Genomic DNA, 16,900 nt, shown 5'->3' with positions numbered 1-16,900 from the left:
CTGACATTCTCAACTCTCCCTGAACTCCAAGCCGCCTGCTTCCATTAAGGGTCCTACAATAAACATGCATTGGGCTGTTTATGCCATGTAATACTTGTTTTGTGGAATTATCATATAGTACTGTAACTATAGTGGTACCCAAAAAATGATTTCTGCCATGGGGACTGACAACACTGTCCTGCTTCTCAAAAACTGATGCATAATTCTGGCACAGTGGATGGATGCATTATCATCTTGGAGTAATGATCACCATCTGGGTACAAGTGCAGCATCTGTGGGTGAGATTAGTCTTTAATGATGCTTAAGTAAACCTTAGCATTTATTCAGCCTTCTGGAGTAATCAAGGGACCAAGGGTAAACTAGGGAAGCATGTCCCATACCATGCCACCACCACCAGAAGCCTGGAAAGTTAGAACCATGCAGGGGGGGGGGGGGGGGGGGGGGGGGGGGAGGGGGGTTGGAGTGAGCCAGTATGTTTTTGAGCTCCCCTGTTCATGCGATCCTGACTTATCAGACCACATCACTTTCCTCTAGTCATCAACAGTCTAATCACTCCACTGCTTACACAGAGTTGAGTGGTTTGTCCAACTGCAGCAGTTCTTTGTATAGTACAATTAGAGATGGGTGGGGGCCAGCCATGCGTTGAAGGTTTCTCTCAATTGACCATTTTGACAGTGTTTACCATTACAGTAATTGTTTGCTGCCACATCTGTCTCGCTTGTTCACCATTTCCCCTTTGTTTTGCCATTGCTGATACACTGTGATCTTGACCCAAGTCTTGGGGTAGCCTACCATAGTGTGCAGCTGTGTCCCGTCATATCTTTTTTTATTTTGCCTTTAACACAAGGGGCAAAATGTTTTATTGAATTTGCATGTGCTTGAGGAAGAGGAAGAAATCAAAAAACAGATTGGATTTTGAGCACTCTCATATGTGATTCTGTTGTAATTGTGATGTATCCTGGACAGAAGCCCATATTTTCACCAAACAGCTTTTTTTATTTTTTATTAAAGCTTCTTATAGAAAGTACAATGATAATTCAGTTTGTCATGTAGTTACATGTTGTCTTGAGGTACATATTGTATACCCTATCTAAAGAATTGCTTAGTCTATTGTGTTCAGATATGGAGGAGAGTTTTATGTTCATTTTGAATTTTTTTTTTTCAGTTTCACCCAGAAATACCCTCCGGTAAAGTTCCTGTCTGAAAAGGACCGCAAACGGATTCTAGTAAGTGTTGTTATCCCCTGAAATGTATGTAAAGAACTTCATTTGTTATTAAAATTAAAGTGATGTTTAAACAATTATTCTACACATGTGAAATGGAGTACGGCTCTTGATTTATAATGTATTTTTTTAATATAATGTGTAACAACCAAGGGATTGATAACAATTGATAAAACTGAGACTTGCATTTTCACAATAACTCAACAGTGCAAACCTCTTTGGTATTCTGGGAAAAATAACTCCACTCAACAAACACTGAAACATAGTTTATAGTGTGGTTGGCTTTTTGCAAAGTTACTTAGAACTGAATCAGTTAATGGTGTTGAATATTAGAATTTAATTACTTTAAAATATATCTTCAAATACATCACATGTTTCCTTTGAATAGTTAGAAGATAAGGACTTGTGAGAACCTGTAATTTATTTCTCGGTTTATGTTTTTGCAAACCACTTGTTTGCTGCTAATTTTACAAAAAATGTGTCTTGGAAATTTTTTTTTTTTCCTAAAATATATTCTGTTAATTAGGATCATGTGGTTCATTTTCATTAAAAGAATGTCAGTTGTTTTGTTTTTTTTTGTTTTTTAATATAAAGAACTAAGGTTTTTGAAATTTTGTCCCAGTTTTGATAGCGCTAAGCATTAATTCATTAAGGTTGCTTGATCCCTAATGTCTCTTCATGTTGTCTCTGGGTTATAGTGTCCTGCCTTCATTCAGCGGTCTTATGCTCTTATTTGTCCGATGTAGAAGCTGAGGAGGGTACACTATCTGAGGAGAGATTTTATTCTTTTAAATCCACGCTGTCACTTTGTTTCACATAATTTGAGTCATTTTTAGGATACTTTGAAGAGAATGTGTTTTTTTACATTTTTTTAAAAAAAAATAAAAAATAATAATATATAATATATATTTATTTATCAAAGCCAAACTATAGGACAACCTTGTAGGTTCACCTTTGGGAAGGAAGTTACATTGGAACACTTGTGGAGAGCTTTAATTAGGTTAAATGGAAATACGTCAAGGAAAAACATTTTCACATTAGGTAACAGTCCCCATTAAAGTATATATATATATATATATAGAATCATATATCAATATATATATTCAATAATATATATTTCTATCTTAGTATTACCCCGAAGTCACTCAATGTCCTTTTAATTCTAACTCATTAAAATATTTGACAGTGTCTTTGCGACTCTCTAAATTAACAAAAGGACATTGAGTGACTTCTCCGGGTATATAAATAAAAAAAAATTTATGTACCTATGGAAACACTACGATTATATTTCTGTTACCAGTCGTCATGTCGCAACAAAATAAAAAAATTTACATCGTAAAGTCACGACGATGTCTACAATACAGCAATAGGCAAAAAGAGGTACAAATGTTTACATGCATATTTTATATATATATATATATATATATATATATATATATATATTATATATATATATATTTTTTTTTTTAAACGTATTCTCATTTTGTTGATCATTAATGAACACTTCTGTACTGTGGGTGTTGTCGAGTGATTGAAAACGACATTTTGTGTTTGAATTGAAAGTAATGGTCTCGGAGTCGAATGGGTCAAAGTTCAACGAATTTCCTCTAGAGGAATTATCACTTTTTGACGTCACTACTGTGGTGTTATGCCTTTTTTAAGAATGGCTCAGGATGCAAATACAGCCTTCATTCATACACACAGTGCTATAGTAAGTATTCACCCCCCTTGGGCTTTTTCACAGTCTGTTGTTACAACCTGAAATCTTGATGCATTTAAAAGGGATTTTTTTTTTCATTTGATTTACACAACCTACTCCAACACTTTTAAGAGGCAAGAGAATTTTTATTGTGAACCAACAGTTAATGAAAAATAAAAAAAAATAAAATGTCTTGCTTAGATAAGTATTCACTCCCCTGACTCAATACTTGGTAGAACCACCTTTGGCATCAATTACAGCTGTGAGTCTTTTGGGGTAAGTCTCTACCAAGTTTACACATCTGGATAGTGCGATATTCACCCATTCTTCTTGACAAAATTGTTCAAGCTCTGTCAAGTTGGATGGGGATCGTTGGTGGACAGCAATTTTCAAGTCTTGCCACATATTCTCAATCGGATTCAAATCTGAGCTTTGACTGAGCCACTCTAGGACATTCACTTTCTTGTTTTTAAGCCTCTCCAGTGTCGCTGTGGCTGTGTGCTTGCGGTCATTGTCCCACTGAAAGGTGAATCTCCATCTCAGTCTTAGGTCTTTTGTAGACTGAAGCAGGTTTTCCTCAAGGATTTGCCTGTATTTAACTCCATCCAGTTTGCCCTCTACCCTGACAAGCTTCCCAGTCCCTGTCTATGAAAAGCATCCCCATAGCATGATGCTGCCACCACCATGCTTCCAGGTAGGGATGGTGTTACCTGGGTGATGTGCTATGTTGGGTTTGCGCTAGATATAACGCTTTGCATTTAGGCAACAGAATTTCATCAGACCACAGAATCTTTTGCCACATCATTTTAGAGTCTCCCACATGCCTTTCTTGCAAATTCCAAGTGGGATTTTATATGGGCTTTTTTCAGAAATGGCTTCCATCTTGCCACACTTCCATACAGGCCAGATTGTTGACACATAGACAGTTTCTCCCATCTCAGCCATGGGACGCTGTAGGTCTTTCAGAGTTGTCGTTGGCCTCTTGGTGGCTTCTCTGATCAATGCCCTTCTTACCCGGGTGCTCAGTTTGGCAGGACAGCCTGCTCTAAGCAGATTGTGGGTGGTGCCGTATACCTTCCACTTCTTAATGATCGACTTGACTGTGCTCCGAGGGATATTCAATGACTTTTAAATCTCTTTATACCCCTCCCCTGATCTGTGCTTTTCCACAACTTCATCCCAGAGTTGTTCTGAAAGCTCCTTGGTTTTCATGGTAGTATATTTGCTTTGAATGCACTACCCAACTGTGGGACCTTACAGAGACAGGTGTATTTTAATCTGAAATTATGTGAACCACTTTTATTGTGCACAGATGGACTCCTTTTAACTTATTGTGTGAATTCTGAAGGCTTATTTAGGAGTGTCATAGCAAAGTGAGTGAATACTTATCTAATGAAGGTTTGACTGGGGAAAGATAACATAGGGTTATTGGAGTTCACAAAAAAATAAACAGTAACCGTTTCGCTTCCTTTTTAGCTTCATTATTGAGCTTATTTTAAATTGTTTTCTTTAAGTTTTCTTTAAGTTTTCTGGGCATTTTGTTAATGCACGTCCATTTTTGTTTTTCGCTGTTCTACATTTTTTTGAATGCAACTTAACGTTGGTCACCATCATAACTGTTGCATGAAACTGTAATCCAGCACCTCAGCACTTAAGAATTTGTAAGTCAGCTGACAAGTGTTCAGCTGATATCCCATCAGGGCTTTCTTCTTAAAGGTGTACAGCCTCTGTACATGAACCCCCAATGTCTCTCACAAGCACCTGGGTACATATTTTTTTACGATATCACAACAAAAGGAATACGCTTTTTTTTAGTTTTGTTGGTCCATGTGTATAGCTGTTATGTACTATATATAACCTTACAGTACAATAATATGACAAAAAATGGACAATGATAATACCTGAAAATAATCATAATTTTATTTTTTAATAAAGTAGCTGGCGCAAATATAGTATTAGGTGGTGGATTGCACCGATCGCCGGCTTATTTTGACCCTCTGCATTCACGTCACTATTTTTGCTTTGAAAATAATCGGTTATTTTTTTTAGCAGTCATTTTATCGTTTTAACCTCTCAAAGTATTTAACACAGAAAACCTGGCCCTTCAACTCTGTGATTGATTAAATGTTGTGTCAAGACATAACACAGCTGTCACGTGGTTCCAAGAATTTTTTTTTTCCACTCAAAAACGTGCAAGTGATCTAGTCTACTAGAAACACAATAAATCTTTGTTGTTAAAGGCACAGTAGCAGTATATATATATGTGTGTGCGAGTAATATATATATACAAATATACAGTACCAGTCAAAAGTTTGAGTACACCTGCTTGAAACCAGGTTTTTCATGATTATCTATGCTTTTAACTGTATAAGCACTTAATATTTAATTATATGATACGTGTACTTATATAAGCTGATAATCATAAGTGAATTGCATTAAAAAAAAAAAAAAAATGTAAATGAAAATGTAAATCTTGTCAATTTCAATGAAATGGTCACCCAAAGCAAGGGGATTTCAGTCTGAAGCCCAAGTCAGTTAAAAGTCTGAAATGTATATAACAGTGTTAGAACACTGGCCTAAGTATAAAAGTGTCTTTGTTAGATGTTCTCTGAGTTAACTAGCATGTTACCTAATGAACCTTTTGTCACCAATTATTGTTAACAGGTGAGGGTCCATGATTACTGTAAATATAGGTAGCATAGGCACAAGTTTGTCATATCTGAATGTAAGGGAGCAACAAATGGCAAAATACGCTCAGTTAAGCAAAGAAACAGTCTGTAATTACTTTAAGAAATGAAGGTCAATCTTTAAGACAAATCGCAAGAACTTTGTAAGTGTCTGTAACTGCTGTGGCCAAGACCATCAAACAATTTGAAGAAACTGGCACTCCTGAGGACCGAACAAGGTCAGGCAGGCCAAGGGTGACCTCAGAATCAGAGAACAAATTCAGTCCAGTCACAAGTCTGCGAATCCGACGATTAACTGCCCCTGAAATACAAGCTCAGCTAAATGCTACTAGAAGTACAGATGTTTCAACATAAACTGTTCGGAGGAGATTGCGTGAAGCTGGCCTAACTGGAAGAATTGCTGCAAAGCAACCATTGTTAAGAGTGCAGAATAAGAGGAAGAGACTTGCCTGGGCCAAAAAACACAGAAACTGGACATTTGAGGAGTGGAAGTCGGTCTTATGGACCGATGAGTCAAAATTTGAAATATGTGGGTCCAACCGCCGAGTATTTGTAAGACGCAGAGAGGGTGAGCGCATGAGTTCTGCATGGAGGAGGCAGTGTCATGGTCTGGGGTTGCTTTGCTGGTGACAGAGTTGGTGATCTTTACCAAGTCCATGGCAAGCTCAACCAGCATGGCTATCATAGCATACTTCAGGGGCATGCCATTCCATCAGGATTACGGCTAGTTGGGCAGAACTATCTGGCGAAGAAGGAAAGTGAAGGACAACTCAATCTAATGACCTGGCCTGCCCAGTCTCCAGACCTCAATCCCATAGAGCTTGTATGGGACGAACTGGACAGAAGAGTCAAAGCAAAGCTACCCACAAGTGCCCTACATCTCTGGGAATTGCTGCAGATGAGCTGGGAAGACATATCGGGTGATTTCCTGCTGAAACTTGTTAACCGAATGCCTCGTGTTTGTGAGGCTGTTATTAAGGCAAAGGGTGGCTATTTTGAGGAATCCAACATTTAGAGACAATTTTCAGTTTTCTTGATCATTGCTTTGATACTCTTTATGTTTTGTTTTGTGTATTGTAAATCTGTAAATACTTGAAAATGAAAACACGTTACATTTACAGTATGAAAAAAACCTAGTTTCCAGCAAGTGTACTCCAACTTTTGACTGGTACTATATACACACACACACACACACACACACACACACACACACACACACACACACACACACACACACACACACACACACACACACACACACACACACACACACACACACACACACACACACACACACACACACACACACAACTCCAGCTTACCTGTGACACACACACCTGTCGACTGCAGCACGCACTATATATGTGATTGTTACAATGTACTGCATGCTTTTAAAAGTCTTCTACAGTGCTAATGTAGTCTTTGAACAGACGCTGTTGATATAATTTGGATTGTTGAGCTCTGCATTGGGTCTAATACACTACTGTTTGTCAGCATCTGTTCTGTGAACAATTCAGTAAATGGTCAATTATATTCAAATACCCCCACACCCCCCCTTCAAAATCAAGTATATTTGCTTTATATCACCAGTTAAAATGTATTAAAACTAAAGGGCTAACTTGCCTGTTTCCATTTTTAAATGTGTGTGTATTGATGTCATAGCAGTGACACTGCAGAATTGTTTTACTCTAAATAATTAGCACACCCAAGTACATTGTCTCCAAGCACAAATGTAAGCAGCTTTGTACATAACGTGATAGTTTTCTCAACTTCTGTACACAGTATGCTTGAGTGTGGCAGAGATGTTTAATGTATACATAACAGTACAGAGCAGACATAATAAAAAATAATTTTAAAAAAGGCATGGTATTGGTATTCGTGACATCCCTCTGTTGCACTCAGAAGCCTAATAGTCACATCCCCATTCCCCAAGTAAATAAAATGGCACATCTATCTCCATGCAGCTAACTGGAGGAGCAGGGTTTGTCGGATCCCACTTGGCTGATAAACTCATGATGGACGGCCATGAAGTCACGGTGGTAGACAACTTCTTCACGGGCCGTAAAAGAAATGTAGAACACTGGATTGGACATGAGAACTTCGAACTGATCAACCATGATGTTGTTGAACCGCTATACATTGAAGGTGGGTCGGATGCATTTATTACAGTTTTTATATGAGCAGCCTCCCTCCCCCCAGAAGACACATCCCAAAACATTCTCCTCTACCTCAGCAGGTGGTTACAGGTGCATGAGCAGGCAATCATGTATTTGAAGCTGTGGTTTGTCAAGTAAACTACCTTAAATGTCCTGTCTTTGACGAATGTAGCCTAATATTTAACAATTTTTTATACTTAATGTGTTGGTGTGTTACAGAACACATCGCAAAAGTTTACCAGAAACGCATTGCGTTACCTTTGACACGTTCTGTGTTCATGTTGCAGCGTTTTATATTTCATATATTGCTGAATGTCTTTAAATTTTTAGTCACATGTGCCATACGTTAATTGGGAATACATTTCTCAACATTTACTTGTGTTCGGCAGGAGAAAAATAATGTCTTCCAAGGATCGCAGTGCATCCAGATTATGCCCCCTCCAGCAACAAGGCTGGTTTTGTTTTGTTTTGTTTTACACAGTTTCAATTAAATTTTTTTTTTTTTGGTTGCTTTTGGCCCCTTTTGTAGTACCATAACTCCTTTATTTTGTATCCCAATTTTGTCCAAAAAACATTCCCATGTTCCCTACATGTTGAAGTTTCATTGAGCACTGTCAGATTTGAGCCAGTCATTCTTACAAACTATATATATTTATTTTTAACTCTCGCTGTAATTTTTGTTGTCTGTATTGAACAGGGTGAGTTTGATTATTTCACATTTTTTATGAAAGCCTAGTGTGTGCACATTCATTTCATGCATGACATGTACCTGTAACCTTTATAGTAAAACAGTAAAAACTAAACAAACAAAAAACTAAAAAAAACAGGTGAAAATAACTCTTTCTGTACTTTTGAACACTTTTGAGCCATTATATCACCTTGTATCCAAACACACCTGCATCAGTTGGGTGTAGTCTGAGTTGTACTTTAAATACATTTATTTTCACTGCCTTGCAATACTAGTAAATTCCCTGCAACTCTTGAATTTAACAAAAATATATGCAATGTATTCATGATGCAAACAGAGTTGTATAAAAGTTGCCTACATTTGCAAGTTCTTTGACTATCTGGCCCTTGGTTCTTCTTGTCTCCACTGTTCTCTGGTTATGAAAGCTTTTACAATACATTGTACTTTAGTACAGCTGTAGAAATGGTTTGGTCCAGTTTAGCTACCAAAAGTACAAAGACAAATTAATTGCATTCTTATGAAACGTGTTCAATTTCTTTAATTTCGCTTTACGTAAAAGGGCAGTTATTTAATTGGCATCTTTTTAGATTGAAAATATACAGTATTACAGTTATGCAATTAAGTCTTTGTTCATCATTGTTAAAAATGTCAGACCATTTTTGAGTGAAAAGTTAACTGCAATATGAGTGGTGTCCCATTTATATCGCAGTACAAAAGAGGTTCGCATAGTGGCTATGGGTAGATACAACTATCTGCTCATTTAGATAAAGACATCTATTAAATTGTCAGAAACTGATTTTCTGCTGTACACAGCACATATTATAACTGAGCCAACCTTTATTGTGAAAAGAAGATTTCCTCTTTCCTTGACACATACATCAATGTTTTTAACTATGTGAGTGCACACAATTGTAATAGTTTAATAATGCTTTTAAGGACTGGGTTGTTACAGACAGTATCCTAAAGCCCCTTTTGTTAAATTCACTCATGTCTGCAGTTCATTCAGCTTTCTGAACTGTTTTAATTACATGTTTGAAATCCATTTGTAATCTCTTATTAGTATCATAAACACTAACTTTGGTCCCTGTATCTAGTGCTGAATTTCTTTTTTTTTAATTTTATTTATGCATTAGTCATGGATATCAGAAAGAGCAAGCGTTATGCAAACTGTCATTTGGGTAACGGTACAATAATTAGTAGTCATGTATTTGGCTTGTAATGTGACAGACTCGTTTTCATCACCTCGATTTTCCCCACCATGGTCTTCATATTGAAATGTTAACTGCTTGTTTGACTGTCAAAAGTGAAACACTGGTGTAACAACACAGCATGTCCAAATTGTTGGTTGCTATTGCCCCATAACAGAATAATTCCAGTGTTGCTATCTTAGTAGCATACACCCACTGTAAATACATTAATTAAAATAAGTGAATAGTTGTATCTGTATTTTATACAGATTCCTCTATGTAGCCTCTAATACGAGTGTTTTTTAAAACATACCCTGCTGTATAAGATTCAACACAACAAGTTGTAGGTCAGCTGTTCTCTAGATATGTATTCCATGTTTACTGTGTCCGTGTTGTCTAGGCTAACATTACAGTTTTAGGGTATGATTTCAGCAGCAAACAGCCCTTGATGATTAGAGCACACATCCAGTGTGAAAGGGGATATACTTGGAACATGTGCTCTTGTTACACATGGTAAGAGCACATTGACTAATACACCCAGTGTGAACAGCCCTTAGGTACTGCGCAGATTGAAAGTCATGTCAGTCATATAACCTATCCTATGCCTGCATTACCTTGTGACCTGAAATAGTTGTTGAAATAATATATTGACATTAGCTAAAAATATAAACTGATATTCGCTCACAGGGAGCCTATTTCCATGGAGATCAATTGCACTGCATTAAATGTTAAACCTCACTTACCAACATTACAAAAAACAACTTGTTAACATGTAGAGCAAAACATTGTTTCACATGTTTATCGTCGCCCCATATTTTGCACTTTGGCTCACCAGTTGGCGCTGTTTTCCTGCAAGCTTTGCTGGTACAGTAAACTCTTTTTTGTTTTTTGTACTGCTCTGCGCTGACAGTTGGGAGGGAGGGAAGGCGAGACAACAAATATACTGGTTCAGATATAACAGCTAGCAGATGCATTCAATGATACACTTGTACCTTCACAAAACACTTATTTTAATTCTTTCAAACTCTTCTGACACTGATAAGAATGTATCAAACCCGGTCTTCTCGGCCGGTTTCACTTCTGCTTGGCATCATTGAACTTGCAGAGTAACATTAATGAAGATCGGTTCACTGTAAAAAATATTTATTTATTTATTTGTGATCTTTATCACATCATACAAAGCCATGCTGAGTTGTAATTACTTGTTCACAGTGCAGTACTGCTGCTGTTGTCTTAACCCTGCTGTACCCAATGTAGATGAAAATCTGCTGTATACATATGGTCAGATGTGATCGTATTGGGTATCTGTGTGAATGTAATTAACGTCACAAAATACAGTAAAACAAATCTTAATGGTGTCTTGCTGTTAGACTTAGAAATGATAGTTTTGATATGATAGTAATATATATATATATAAATTTTATCATTATTATTATTTATTTTTGTTTTACACAGTGGATCAGATTTATCACCTGGCCTCTCCTGCATCTCCGCCAAATTATATGTACAATCCAATCAAGACTCTGAAGACCAATACCATTGGAACTTTAAACATGTTGGGTGAGACTGATCAAGCATTTACATGGGATAATATTCTAAAGAAAGTATATGAATGTCTTTATTTTGCTGTCTGCCGAAGCCTAGGTTATACCATGTTTAAGTGTCATATGAGTTATTTTTTTTGTTTTCAAATTTTACATGCTTAATCATGGCCATCTCGGTTTACAACAGAAGCAGTTTAGGTGTTCTTTTCATCCTAGCTTTTCTCCACAGTAATTACTTATCAAGCTTATAAAATCATGGGGCAGTATAGGGTTTCTAATGTAAAATTGAACATGACTGTGGGACACTGAAGCATGAATTTCAGTGGGTTAAGCAAACAGACCATAGTGGTATGGGTGTAATTGTAGCAAATATTTTTTTTTGCTGTTTTTTTATTTCTCACTTGACCACACAGATTAGCTCATGGTGAAGTCCATGTCTATTTTATTGCTTGTTGAGTTCTCTTTGATTTAGCAAATGTAAGGAATTTTACAAAATGTAGAAACTATCCGTACCGCCCTCGATTTCTGATTTATTTCTGCTTTTTTTTTTTCTTCCCAGGTTTAGCAAAACGCGTTGGTGCTCGCCTTCTATTAGCCTCCACTTCTGAGGTATATGGAGGTAAGAGGGAACCGACATGAAGTTAGTGTTTTGAACAAGCATTAGGGAAGCAATTGTTTGTTTTTGTTCTTTTAAATTGCATGACTGTTTTATCTATCTATATGTAAACAATAAAAAACGATTGCTGTGTAGCGCATATATACATACAGTACACTACACTGTCGGTAGTCACAGCTGACAAAGAGCTGTCTATCAGCTAATGTTGTTCAGCAATGATACTCTGGAAATATCTCTATTTATTTTAGGTTACCCTTTAGATTTATCCTTTTATTGTGTGGCACTTGACATATACATTGACCTTTGGAGTATATATAGGGCTTGAAGTTTCCAGTTTTAACCGGTAATAACCGAAAAAACACCCCCGAAGACAGACATATATTTAGAATTTTTTTCTCAGATAAACCTGAGTTTTTGCAATATATTTTAAATAATTTCAGTCATGTACTAGTCTCTTTCTAGATAAAGGAAACTGCTTTCAGAAGGCATGCAGCGGGCAAAGACATTGCTACGGACCAGTGACATGTAATGAAATACATTTGATAGTGACTTGACTGGGGTGGGCTGAAAAAAAAACAACAGCTCTATAGTGTGGTAAATACACTGGCATTAATGGGGCGTAAAATGAAATCTGTTACTTCTCACAATTCTCTGATTCAAAATGCTTCTAGAGTTTTGTATTGCCGGAATCCTAAATGTGGACAGCCTCATTTCAACACAGTAAGTTAAAGTTTGTATATGTAATAGTGAAACGCACATGCAATTTATTATAGAAAATAAAAGTATGTGTTTTGAGTGGTGTTTATTTTTAATAACCAGTTTGGCTAAATAATATTAAAAAATGGGGGTAAAAAAAACCCAGAACTGAACAAAAAATTAAACTGATAAATTCAAGCCCTAAGATCTGTCCTCATGGAATTGAGGCTTACTGAGTGCTAATGTAGTTCTGCATGATTGTAAAGTATTTATTCCAGAAGTGATGAAGAAGCTAACCCAGTTTGTGATTTTTTTTCAGACCCAGAGGTGCACCCTCAGAGTGAAGAATACTGGGGCCATGTGAATCCAATTGGTCCCAGAGCCTGCTATGATGAAGGGAAGCGAGTAGCAGAAACCATGTGTTATGCCTACATGAAGCAGGTATGTACTGATACAGGTGTTTCTTTGGATCCTGTCCTTTCACCAAAGAGAACTAATGATTTTATTTTCTTCATTTTTCATGTGGCACATTTTTTGAATAGGCTATCGCACTTTGCAATTTCAACAATAATAGATATTCAATAATATAATAATAATAATAATAATAATAATAATAATACAAAGTTACAAAAACTATTGAGAGCTACACAGATATTCAAGAAATGTGTGCTATAGTTAGTGCTTTGTTTTGGGTTAGTCTTTAAGAGATATTGACAAAGCCCTAATTATGGTCTCCATTTATGCTTGTTATCTTTGAATGGATATTGAAACATTTGGTCTGCAGTGCAATGTATTATACTAACTGCAAGCGGTAGGATGGCGACACGGTTTGAAATCAGCCCTTCAACATGGGCTTCGTTCTGCTTATGCGTGTTTATATATTTGTATTAGCACTGGAGCTTTGTTTCCAACACTGCTGCTGGTTCAGACACACAAACTTAATACTTCTTCCTGTTCATTTTCATTTATATTCTGCATGAACGGTGGGCTTTTAATATTTAAACCTCTGATAATCACACTGACCTGTCATCTAAATGCAATTGTAACCTTGAGGGATTTAAATGACTATGCACAAAAAAAAACCCTCTTAAATCAGCTATGCCCCTAGTCGCTTTTCAAAATTGAAACCAACATTAGTCCTTTTATATATACAATTTAAAATATTTTTTTAGCCAGATAAATGAGAAAGGCGCCACATATTTTACACTGCAACTGAAACTTTGATTAGGGTCCTCATTTCAAGTGTTCCTACGCTAGTTCAGGGGGCCCCAGGCGTCTCCCATCAGGTGAAGTGAAGCAGTGCCAGCCTTGCCACAGTTAGGGCCAGTGTTCCCTCTAAGCTTTTTAGATACTGAGAAACTTGCCATTTTGACTGAGAAAGGGTACATTTTCAGTGAGAAACCTTCCGCCACGCATTAACCCTTTTAATATATTTTTGTTGCATTATACAATATTCCAACACAAGTATCTCAACAATTTTACACTTTACTTTAAATTTAAACTAGACATTTATTGTGGCTCTGCCTCTGATTTTGAATCATCCTCTGATCCTATGCAGCCCTGTCGGTTGTTATCATAGATAGACTGCATAAAATTGCTTTATACTACTGCATAAAACACTGGTGTCTGCACTGCCTTCAATTGTAACCATCTTTAGGGCTACTAATTGTTCCATTCTTTGGGAATACCAAATTCCGTTTTTCAAAAATGGCCAATTCCATTTGTTACCAAATTAATGCATTAATAATTAAATATGGCATTTGAACATAAATGTAATGTTGGTAGTTAAAATTAATAAAAGTAAATTTAATAAATATTACCACAATTCTTTTTTTTCTTTTTCAATCAAACTCTTGTTGCTGTAATAGTAAGTAAAGCACCTGAAGACACTTCAAACCTGTCAATGTTTGTAGACATCACTTGGCTCATTGCTGACATTAAAATAAGCAGGAAAACCTAAGAATTATATTACAACAATTCAGAAATCCAAATGTCCAGTATAGTTGTGAGAATCATACTTACAGTTTTCCACTAACACAGTAGTTCAGTCTATAAATAAATCTGTTTTTTTAAAGACCCGTTTAGCTGATTGCTGGCATTTACAATAATACAAAAATATGAAACAGTTTAGTAACAGTCCAGCAATGTCATGTGAGAGTAATCCTATGTACAGTACTCCATAAATTAAGTTTAGCATGTTACTGGCATTATAATAATAACTAGAATAAAATATGAAACGCTGATAAAGGCGCGTTGACTGACTCGTTGCTCTAAAACAGGTTCATTGCTGTGTATTACCTGATTGTAATTTAAATGGCACTCCTTTTAATGTAAACGCATAATTAATCCTCTCAATTGTTTCTTTCCTAATTCTGCCTGTTATTTGGAAGATTTAAAAAGAGGCGTGTCTCCAGACAGAATGTCTTTATGAAACCAACAGTGTGTAGTGTAGTGACTACATCCTTTATACAGTAAAGTGATCAGTTTCCTTTAAGGATTGTTATAGCTAGAAAACTAGTTTTGAGCTAGTTAAGAGCTCAGTTAAGAAACGGCCATGGTTTAAAATTGCTACTTATCGCTGGAATGCTGGTTAGAGCAGTTCACAAGTTCGGGGGACCCCTGGCTTCCTTCCTTTTTCTATTTTTACATTCCCTATCACGGAAGCAAAGCTCGCTCCAGCAGCTCTTATGGGTCCTCCTATGCTACACAGTGAAGATAATAACTGTCTTGAATGTTCTCAAAAACTTATGTCTTATGCTTTAGCCTGCTGACCTTTTCAGGTTATATTTTTATTGTTGATTTATGAGGACTCCACAAATGTGCAGGCACTGGGTATCGTTAAGCTATTATAAGTGGAAGAAGCTGGCAGTATTACTGTGTTTCCAAGTCTTCTAAAAGCAAGTGTTGTCCAGATCATTAGAAGGTTTTTTTAATCTACTGTAATTTTGTAAGAAGTTAAGTAAGAGAATAATAATAATAATAATAAACTAACTGACAAACGAAATGAACAAAACACCCCTACATGCAGTAAAAATGCAGCAGCAGCTCTAACAGTAATAATGAATACGAGAAGCCAGAGGAATGATTTTATTGTTATTCTTCACCATCGCTGTAAAGGTTGCTTCATGTTGTTTCAGGTAAGACAATCCAAGATTAGTTGCTGCAGCCTAGTGGTGTGTGTACCCACACGTGGCTAGTCTGTTTCTTGTCCGGTCTATAGCTGGTCACATGTTGTAAAACCCATTCCCATTACTGTGTCTCTGCAGGAAGGAGTGGAGGTGCGGGTCGCACGAATATTTAATACTTTTGGGTCTCGCATGCACATGAATGACGGCAGAGTTGTCAGCAATTTCATTCTACAGGCACTCCAAGGAGAACCTCTCACAGTAAGTATTGTAAAAACCTTTGTATAAGTCTATTTTATAGGTATTTTTAGTGGGTCCTAAAAAGGAGGGAGCGACTTATACACCGGTGTCACCTATAAGCTTTTTCCTGAAATTGTTGTCTCAAAAAAGGGGGGCGGTGCTTATACAACAGTGCGACATACAGTGCCTATAGAAAGTCTACACCCCATTGAACTTTTTTCGCATTTCGTTGTGTCAGTGCCTTTCATGCATTTAAATGAGGATTTTTTTCCACTTAGCTACACATCATACTCCACACTTAAGGGGGAAAAAAAATTTTATTGAGAAAAAAATTATATATTAAAAATGCAAAACTGAAAGATCATAATTGGATAAGTCTCCACCCCCTGAGTTAATACTTGGTGGAAGCACCTTTGACAGCAATTACAGCTGTGAGTCTGTTGGGATAGGTCTCTACCAACTTTGCACACCTAGATTTGGCAATATTTGACCATTCTTCTTTACAAAACTCTTCAAGCTCTGTCAAGTTCCTTGTGGAGTGTTGATGGACAGCAATTTTCAAGTCTTGCCACAAATTTTCGATTGGATTTAGGTCGGGGCTCTGACTGGGCCACTCAAGGACATTTACCTTTTTGTTCCTTAGCCACTCCAGTGTAGGTTTGGCTGTGTGCTTTGGGTCCTTGTCATGCTGAAAGGTGAACTTCTGTCTGAGTTTCAACTTTCTTGCAGAGGGCAGCAGGTTTTCCTTGTACTTTGCTCCATTCATACACCAGTCTGACTTATATACAGGTTTTTACAGTATAGAGCAGTTGGGTTCCAGACAAAAGAAATTTGTACCTGAAGGACTGAACCAAAGCTGCTGCATTTCACCAGAAGTAGTTACATGAAGCCCTTCACAGCAGCATGTTTTGCTGTGTTTTTCTCCTCTCTGAATATTGATACAGCAGAGGAAAGGCAGTAGCTGAGACTGTATCTGCAAGTTATAGATTAGAATCTATGATTGGTTGTTTTTTGGGAAGTTTATTGATTTGAATTTTAT

General features: G+C 36.8%; 1 protein-coding gene across 2 annotated transcripts in view; it reads left to right on the top strand.

Annotated features, from left to right (window-relative positions):
- The window catches only part of LOC121327972 (UDP-glucuronic acid decarboxylase 1), a 38,255-nt gene that overhangs the window by 11,130 nt on the left and 10,225 nt on the right, over window positions 1-16,900 (top strand). For both annotated transcript variants that reach the window (XM_041272365.1, XM_041272364.1), the window contains exons 5-10: window positions 1,166-1,226; window positions 7,574-7,754; window positions 11,096-11,200; window positions 11,744-11,803; window positions 12,816-12,937; window positions 15,763-15,882. In XM_041272365.1, the coding sequence (XP_041128299.1) occupies window positions 1,166-1,226; window positions 7,574-7,754; window positions 11,096-11,200; window positions 11,744-11,803; window positions 12,816-12,937; window positions 15,763-15,882 (649 nt within the window). The remainder of the gene's footprint in view (window positions 1-1,165; window positions 1,227-7,573; window positions 7,755-11,095; window positions 11,201-11,743; window positions 11,804-12,815; window positions 12,938-15,762; window positions 15,883-16,900) is intronic.

This window comes from Polyodon spathula, chromosome 15 (assembly GCF_017654505.1).
Source record: "Polyodon spathula isolate WHYD16114869_AA chromosome 15, ASM1765450v1, whole genome shotgun sequence".
NCBI classification, from domain to species: domain Eukaryota; kingdom Metazoa; phylum Chordata; class Actinopteri; order Acipenseriformes; family Polyodontidae; genus Polyodon; species Polyodon spathula.
The sequence above is the reverse complement of the archived record's forward strand: the minus strand, read 5'-3'. Positions and strand labels throughout refer to the sequence as shown.